The sequence below is a fragment of the Pseudorca crassidens genome, chromosome 6 (genome assembly GCF_039906515.1).
Source record: "Pseudorca crassidens isolate mPseCra1 chromosome 6, mPseCra1.hap1, whole genome shotgun sequence".
NCBI lineage: Eukaryota > Metazoa > Chordata > Mammalia > Artiodactyla > Delphinidae > Pseudorca > Pseudorca crassidens.
This window is the reverse complement of record NC_090301.1, coordinates 70,995,663-71,004,994: the sequence shown is the minus strand read 5'-3', so window position 1 is coordinate 71,004,994 and position 9,332 is coordinate 70,995,663. Positions and strand designations below refer to the sequence as shown.

Below are 9,332 nucleotides of genomic sequence, written 5' to 3'. Positions count from 1 at the left end.
CACGAACCCGGGTCCCCTGCATCAGCAGGCGGACTCTCAACCACTGTGCCACCAGGGAAGCCCCAAATCACTGATTTTAACATTCCAGTAACATTGGATTCCCTGGCCATGACTGAAGCAGTGTGACCAGACCTGAGTTGTTTAAAGTACCATTTTGATACAAGCATCATAGACTTTTCTTGACTTGAGCCCTATAGTGATGGAGACCTTTCTCTCATACCTCACAGTTACTTATTGGGTTGAAAGGTATATGGAGAATGGTCATTAGACGTCTCTACAGCCACCTGCTGCTGACCACTCGCCTCCTACAACAAAGCAGAACAGATGAGACATGTGAGCAAAGAAATCCAAACTCTGTTACCCAGGTTGGACTGAGTCCCACATCTTAAAAACAAGCACTCCTTAAAAGTGATTTTCTTAATGTCATATAGAGCCTTCAAAGTTAATTATTTCCCTAAGAAGTTAAAATGTCTGATAGACCCAAAGAACCTCCTTTAACTTTTATGAGTTGCCTCTTCATATCAAGCTGCAATTTACCAAACAAATCTCTTCCCCTTTGGGGGCCAGATGTGACTTGGAATTCAGTATTTTCAGATTTTAGAATCTGAAACATGGTATGCATATGCTGTATATCAGAGACTATACCCAGTGGGGTCTAGGGCTGTACCTCATAATCAAACACATGAATAGGTCTGTGCTGAAAGGTATGAATATGCAGTGTAAATGGGGTAAAGATCTTGTCTTACATCAGTTCAGCTTGGGTTCTGTCACAGGTCAGGTGTTTTGCTAAAGTAGTTACAAGGAAAATTTTTCGTTTCAGATTTGTTTGTTCCAGCATTGCAGATAAGGGGTTCTGGTAACTGTGGCTATCAATAACTGCACAAATTTCAATCATTTAGAAGCAAATAAAACACATCCCACCTCCCCTGTAATCCAGCCACAGTCCTGGGGTTGTTTCTGGAATTGGAACCTATGGGATCTGCCTAGCAGGGGGGGATGGACTGGGTTGATGAATTTCCTTGGAATTTCAAGGGTACTTTGCAGGAAAACACTATGCTTTCTGCCCAACTTGAATTCAAATGTCAGACTTCTTCCATATCAATATCATAACAGTATCTTCCGTAACAAGAACTAAGAGTTATTTAGCTCTACTAAGTCTCTATAAAAACAGGTATGGTGTGTTCCTCATCCCTGTTACAGTTCTGAAACATTTTTTTTCAAGTATCTTAGTGATAACAAGTTAATTTTTGTAATTATTATTACTGATATAATCTTTGGTACTAGTATTGCAAATTCCAGCTTTATCAAGAACCTGTGTTTTAATTTGCCTGTAAGCGTCATTTTACAGGAGACAAGAACCTGTGTTTTAATTTGCCTGTAAGCGTCATTTTACAGGAGACAAGATAGAGCCTTGAGGGGTATGAAATGTGCTACAAGCCTAGAAAATATCAGTATTTCTGGGAGTCTTGGGGGTGTGGCTTGGATGCTGTTTACTAACTTGTATGCAGAGAGTATTTCATAGTTGAAAACAACTCTAGGCATAGACTCCCTCTCAACTCGGTTCTTTATGCAAATGTTTGACTTTCGATTGATTCTTCTTTGAGTTCTATTTAACCCATTTCTGAAATTACTCACTGCCAGAACGGCCACTGGACAGTCTATACCAACCTCCACAGGAACCGCCGGCGTCTGCACGTGGGTATACTGTGGCAGGTAGGCCCCCTGCACAGCTGACGTGGCAGGCATGTACTGGAAAGAAGAATACAGTTAGCATGGCCAACGACGAGCCATGGGTGATGGTCACTACAGTTTCTCGTCCTCGGTAATTCAGCATCACTAACGTGCTATTTTATTCAAGAAGGTCTCTCCCTCAAAGGACCTCATGAGTTTCCAGCAGCCCCTTGAACCAGTATCTAGAATTGTTTCCATAGGTGGAGCCCCAAGAAGTAAATGACTTATTACATCTTTAGCAGGTCACTGAAAAATGGGAAATGGACCCTTGCTTTCCTGATGCCGACAGCCATCCTTCTCTGAAGGCAGGAGAGGTTTCTCACTGGATGTGTGTGGCCCTGGCTTAGCCTTTAGAAGCTGCTTCTGCTGGCTGGGAATGTAAGCCAGGAAAATACTACCCTTTGTTCTTTTAAGCTACCATAGATATGGTCTCAGTTAAAAGCCTTTGGCCATCTGACCATCTAAACACTACACATATCAACCCTGGAAGTGAATCTGGGATTAGTTCAACCCCAATTCCCAACTGAGTCCCTGGATTTGAGGAAATAAGTCAATACTAAGATTGTGATTCAGTGCCCCCAAAATCCATACAAGAAGAAATAAGTGAGTAAAAATTCCCTGCCTCCTTGACTACCATGCATCACCTTCATCTTTTGCTTCATGAGACCAGGTCTGCCAGTGTGAATGAACGATATTAGTCATTAGGGCTAGAAGTGGTCTTGTATGGATACTATATTCTGATAAAGGAGAGACAGATAGATACCCAGAGGACAGACTTTTAGTTCATCAATTAATCAAGAAATATCTGAGTACTTACTATGTGAAAGGCAATGTGGGAGGAGAGAGGGGATCAGACATAATCTCTGACATTACAGAGTCTATAATTGACAAGGAAGACACAGGCTGCATTAATTTACCCTCCTCTGTTTGCTGAGACACATGATATTAATTTGCCACCTACTGTTCCGGTGCTGCCTAGTGACAGGTGACTCATCTGCTGGGCCAGAGGGCTGATCATAGATGCGGGCTGTAGTGACATGGTGTGCTCCATTGAGGGAGTTAACACGGCACCCTGGGGAGTCGGAGACAGAGGAAGTGAGACAAACTTAGGGAGGGAGTGCAGATTCTGGAACAACCTTTTGCAAAGGAAATGCCTTAGTTTACTGAGGAACATGAAGCTAAAATAACCTCCCCTCAAACTTGCAAATGGTGTCATGATTTCTTATAAATGGTCTAGATTGTGTTTCCTGAGACTTTTTAAAAGAGCACCCACTTCACAGAAATCCTTCTATTAAATACCTCTCCCTTTACTTTCACTTAACTGTAAAGCAAGCTAGTCCACAGGAGAACTACGGGGTGTGACAGGAAATGCAAACTACTTTTGGCTGGCCAAGGTTACAAAATGCTTAATTTTTTTTTTAAAGTAAATGACAGTTGATGTTTCATGCAGCCACAAAACAATATACTATATCGAATATTACAAATACAGTGTTTTGTTCAAAAATGTTAAAAAAATAGTCATTTGATTCAAGGTTCAGGCTGCTGGTATCAAGATCACATTCTTCATTCACTCGTGTTTCTCAGAACCTTCAACTGCAATTTGGTGCCAGGGGAGGGAAGCAGATTCAGATATGGTTAATAATCCAATTTTAGAATCTTTGATTTCATTTGAAAAAATTCTGGTCATCAAAACTAAAATTAAATATAGTTAAAAACAGAGAGGAGGGGTGAAAAAAATCACCCGTATAACCCAGCCTGTCTCTAATACACAGCTGTTAGCATGGTCAGGGTAGCACTGTCCAGATTCTGGCCTCTGCATGTTTTTACAGAGTTGCAACCAGGGCACATGAACTATTTCATATCCTGGGTTTTGCTTCTATTTATTTATTTATTTAATTTATTTATGGTTGCGTTGGGTCTTCGTTGCCGCACACGGGCTTTCTCTACTTGTGGCGAGCGGGGGCTACTCTTCCGTTGTGGTGCGCAGGTTTCTCATTGCAGTGGCTTCCCTTGTTGTACAGCACGGGCTCTAGGCATGTGGGCTCAGTAGTTGTGGCTCGCAGGCTCTAGAGCACAGGCTCGGTAGTTGTGGCGCATGGGCTTAGCTGCTCTGCGGCATGTGGGATCTTCCCGGACCAGGGCCTGAACCCGTGCACTGGCAGATGGATTCTTTTTTGTTTTCCTTTTTAAATTAATTAATTTATTTATTTTTGGCTGTGTTGGGTCTTTGTTGCTGCACTCGGACTTCCTCTAGTTGCGGCGAGCGGGGGCTACTCTTTGTTGCAGCGCGTGGGCTTCTCACTATGGTGGCTTCTCTTGCTGCGGAGCACAGGCTCTAGGCGCATGGGCTTCAGTAGTTGTGGCATACGGGCTCAGCAGTTGTGGCTCACGGGCTTAGTTGCTTGGCGGTATGTGGGATCTTCCTGGACCAGGGCTCGAACCCGTGTCCCCTGCATTGGCAGGCGGATTCTTAACCACTGTGCCACCAGGGAAGCCCCTGGGTTTTGCTTTTTAACTTAACATTCCATTACAAATATTTACCTTACTGTCATTATCATCTTTTTATTTTTTTTGCGGTACGCGGGCCTCTCACTGTTGTGGCCTCTCCCGTTGCAGAGCACAGGCTCCGGACACGCAGGCTCTGGACGCGCAGGCTCAGTGGCCATGGCCCATGGGCCGAGCCGCTCCACGGCATGTGGGATCTTCCCGGACCGGGGCACGAACCCGTGTCCCCTGCATCGGCAGGCGGACTCTCAACCACTGCGCCACCAGGGAAGCCCATCATTTTTAATGATTACTTAATGGTACATTAATTGTGTATGAAGCTCAGTTAGTTCTATTTCTGGATTTTTGCATTTTCTCTAATTTATCCAATTGTAATATTCTTATGGATTATAGCATTCCTCTCACTTTTGCTATCACCCGATTACCTGAGGATGCAATTATTCTGATACACCCTACAAATATTAATGTTAGGTTTTTGGTATCACTGTACCTGACTCATCCCTTAAATACACTGTTATTTACTGATAAATTGATACACAATTGAGGGCAGAGATTGGTGTGCAGGTGCGTTAATGCTGGTTGCAGGCAGTCTAAATCTGGGTGGGGAGAAGGAATGAATCCTAAGGTAGGAGCCTTCTGCACACACCACTACTGTCACAAAGTTGTTCAACTCAGAGATGTGCCTGCCTCTGTCTCTAATAGTTGACCCCTCCCTCCCCCGACAAAGGATATGGATTCATGTCAGAAGTAGTTTGTTATTAATATATTTCCTAAGAAATTTTTTCCTTTAAAATTTTTAATGTGCATCATCAAAAAGTGTGTGGTGGGCTTCCCTGGTGGCGCAGTGGTTGAGGGTCCGCCTGCTGATGCAGGGGACACGGGTTCATGTCCCGGTCTGGGAGGATCCCCCATGCCGTGGAGCGGCTGCGCCCGTGAACCATGGCCGCTGAGCCTGTGCGTCCGGAGCCTGTGCTCTGCAACAGGAGAGGCCACAACAGTGAGAGTCCCACGTACCGCAAAAAAAAAAAAAAAAAGTGTGTGGTATCATGGAAATGACTCAAAAGCCCAGAATATGCAGAAGGAGCTTCCTGCTCCTCTCCCTCATTCATCTGTAGGAGCTACTGTACTAGGAAGCCCCCAAATGAAAAGTGAGCTGATTTCCAGCATTCTCCAATAGGACAGCACAGAGTACCCGGGATGCAGACTGCCATAGGCATTTGTGTGGCTTTGTGGGTGTATGTGTGCAGATGTGTGTGTGTAGAAACACAGGTATGTATGTTTATACAGACACACAACACACATACCTATATCATCAGAGAGCTCTTCTCCTGTGTCATCAACTAAACATGTTTTGTCTGCTTCTTCAAAGTCATCTCAGCAACTTCCTGTTCAGAATGTGTCCCTGTTCTGCTGTTTCACATGCCTGGTCTATCACTGCATAGTGTCCTCTTTAGGAAGTTGTCCTGAGAGAAATTCCTATCTCATTTTAAGGCCAAGAACAGTGTGCTTTTCCTAAGCAACTGATCCGTTTTATAAGTACTGTGAACTGTATTGCTTATTAAGGTTCCCGTTTTGCACTGGTTACTAGAAAGCTTAGGCCAAATTTGTGGCCGCCTCATGGCAAGCATCTAGATTATTACATTAGGCATTCTTAGTCTCTTTTGTGATTTTGTTCTCCACCTTTATTTTTCAACTTTTAAACCTATGTTTTAATTCCACAAACTGGATTTTATGTATCTCTGAAAAATACATTAACTATACTACCTAATAAGGTGAAGTGTAACTCACTTAATTAAAAAAAATGTAATATATACATACGTACAACACATGCTCGTGTCACTAAAGAAATCACCTTTGTTATTCACCAAAGTCGGTGTTACTACTTTAGGTTTTTTTTATAATTTCCATGGAGAGGCTAACGCTAATGAAAAACTCCAGGTCAATTTTGAACACTTTATATTTGCATTAAACAGAATGTAAAAAGTGAGAGCTATTTCATCCTAAGTATGGTTAAAAATTTAGCAATTTTAAAACTTTAAAATTTAAAAATTCAATCTCCTACGTTTAAATTCTCATGGATTGCGAATTTGACTTAAGGTCAACCACCGATTTATTTTAAGACAAGGTGAGTGAAAGTTTTATAATGAACTCATTCTCATATTTGATATTTAAAATCTCCCAAATCCTACACCATCTTTGGGCAAATGGTTTAAACCCAGAGAATGGTTTTTAACATATACATAGCTTACTTATAAACTACAAAGCCATTAAGATGAAAAACTTACGGGGTGCTGTAGGATATACGGTTGCGGTTGCATCCAAGAAGGGCTTTGCACCTGGAAAAGGAAGGATTTTGGAAGAAACATTGATTTCCATTAGAGTGCTACCTATTTCTCTAGAGCTCTTTTAATCAGGTTAAGATCTACAGAAGGAAAACAAGGAAACAATACTATCAATGATTAAAAAGATTAAGATTAAGGCAGTTAGAGTTCTTGACAAACTGGTCACTCTGAATAGGATGAAATGATTATTTAAAACCAAGTTCCCTTTGCCCACTCAAAAAGTATTTACTGAGTATCAAGCACCAAAGAGAAAAAGGAAGACATAGGTCCCACCCTCAAGAAATTTACTGTCTAAGCAAGGGAGATAAACAAGTAAACAACTCAAAGAAATAGTGAAAAGTATTACAATCAAGATATGAACGGTAGGTGCTTTAGGAATACAGAGGAATGAGAATTAATTCCAGCACATCTTATTAGAAACTAATCCTTAAAGTATGTGCTTATTTAAAGAGAATAATAAAATTCAACCCCCTTTTTATACCCAGGACATTAAATTTCAGAAATCTGTCTGGCAGTCAACAATTTCTAGTTAGTGTGAAACATAAAAATCTGAAATCCAGATTTAGGAAATTAAACTTCAGTAACTAGATCCTGACAACTACAGTCAAAAGGGCATCTATACAGTAGACCCTCTGGATTGAGAAGTCTAAGACGTGAGAGTCAGGTTCTGTGGCAGGAAAGAAAGCATGTGTAGTCTCTGCCACCCCAGAGAAAGACTATCAGCCCGTTTCTTGATGCCCAGAGCTTTCCTAAGACTTTGATTTCAAAATAAGTTTGCCTCTAATTCTTGAGAACAGACCCCTCCTGTATCTCATCTGCTACTGTTAACTTCAGAGGTTCTACAGAGAGGATATGGGGAAGAGTCATGGGGGAAGAATGTATTATGATTTACCTTGATAGCAGAGCCCCGATACTTGTTTTCTCTGGTTTCCTTTGCCACCTAAGGCAGACCAAAGTTAAGTGCTTCTGCCTTGTTAACATTTCAGTTATCTGGACTGCAGCCTTTCCCCAACGGGATATTGGTGGTTTCTTGCAGATGCCAATTTCTCAAATCCAATTGTATGAGCATATAGTGGTTTAGCAGAGAAAGGCTTGCTCCAACAGGAGTGCAAGGCCTTCACTGAATAAATCACGGGGAGGCGAGCAGCTCCCGTTATAGACCCCAATTTGGGCCAGATGCACCCATTTTGGGTATAATTCCAGTGGTCCTAATAATCTAATAGCTTATATCATCATGGGGTTAGGAAGCCATGACATCTAATACAATTTTCTTTCTTAAGCAACAAATATGCTGCTGTCAACTTCTATTCCTCAATTTTCCCTAACTATAAAATGGGAATAATAATTATGTTCTGTGAATTCTTTATCATTGGTTCTTTGTCCTCTTTTGGATCATGAATCCTTTTGAAAACCTGATGAAGGAAATAGACCTTTTCCCCCCAACTGACTGCACACATACAAGCAACATTCTGCAAACAATTTAAGAGAATCACAGATCACTTAAAGCCCATTTGCTGACCCCATTGGGTTCCTGAACTTATAGGGTTAAGAATCAGTCTAAAAGGTAATGGCACTGAGTGCCAGGCAATTGGAATGAATTTCCACATGTACTTTAGGGAAACACAGATTGCCTAGGAGAAGAAATCAGGCCTTTGTAATGAAAAGTTGTTTCCAGTTAAGTCTATCAGATCTATTAACAACCCTGGTCTCCTAATTTTTTTCTATTCTATGAAATAATTCTGTGGCCAAAATGCTCACTGCTTTTATACTAAAGAGAGAAAAAGAGGTGGTGAGGAGAAGCGTTCATAGCTGTAAATATCTACAGCTGCATACATTCAGATTAATATGCACAATCTTTCATTTGTCTGAGGATAAGCTTACTCGTCTCTATTTTTAGTGGTATACATAAAGAGGTTTCCAAGTTCAGATAGTTAAGAAGACTACTTTTCAACATCAGATATAGGAATTGTTAATTAGGGAAAATGCACTAGAGCAGATCTCATTGAATCTCATACAGGAAAGGAAAACAGAAATCTTAAGTTCAGAATCATTAAAAAGGCATTAAATGAGTGAGTGCTCTGCCTAGCAAACTGAAGCACCAGCGTTAAGTAACTTAACAACCCAGAGAGATAAAAGGAAATGAGTGACGACTCAAAGAAAAGAAGTGAAAAGAACCTAGAAGCTGAGGGAGGCTGTGAATGCTACTTTACAACTTCAGTTTTAGTGCATTTAATCTCTCCTCTTTGTTATCCAGAGCTACTTTTATGCTTTTCGACAGAACCACCTTTATGATATTGCTTACATTGACCAATCCATTATTTTAAAAAAGCAGAATGGATATACTCTTACCAGCCAGTTAATCTTGGATGTAAAGGATGATAATAATAATCATAGCTAACATTTACTGAGTGCTAACGATATGCCAGGTACTGTGGTGAGCTCTTTACATAGATAATCTCATTTCGTTCTTATCATAAGCGTATGAGACAGAAACTATTATTATCCCCATTTTAAAGATGAGGAAACTGAGGCTTACAGAAGTGAAATAACAGTTATTATTGTTGTCCCCTACCCCCAGAAACCAGGGCTCCAATAACTAACTCAATTATTTTAAAAACAAGAATACACAGAAGTTTAGTTTAGTCACACAGGATCTCAACAGTCAACAAAAGTGTATTCCCATGTCTGTAACTGACTCCGTTAGAGTGCCCCTGTCTGGGCCAAGGCGGCAACCCTGTGAGAGGCACTCTGATA

General features: G+C 41.2%; 1 protein-coding gene across 12 annotated transcripts in view; it reads right to left on the bottom strand.

Annotated features, from left to right (window-relative positions):
- The window catches only part of RBMS1 (RNA binding motif single stranded interacting protein 1), a 212,987-nt gene that overhangs the window by 3,437 nt on the left and 200,218 nt on the right, over window positions 1-9,332 (bottom strand). For 6 of the 12 annotated variants that reach the window (XM_067741762.1, XM_067741773.1, XM_067741764.1 and 3 more), the window contains 5 exons: window positions 7,471-7,518; window positions 6,522-6,572; window positions 2,693-2,803; window positions 1,636-1,749; window positions 221-305 (listed from right to left, as the gene is read on the bottom strand). In XM_067741762.1, coding sequence (XP_067597863.1) covers window positions 228-305; window positions 1,636-1,749; window positions 2,693-2,803; window positions 6,522-6,572; window positions 7,471-7,518 — 402 coding nt within the window. In that variant the 3' untranslated portion in view covers window positions 221-227. The remainder of the gene's footprint in view (window positions 1-220; window positions 306-1,635; window positions 1,750-2,692; window positions 2,804-6,521; window positions 6,573-7,470; window positions 7,519-9,332) is intronic. The other 6 variants (XM_067741766.1, XM_067741767.1, XM_067741769.1 and 3 more) reach the window with 3 other exon arrangements.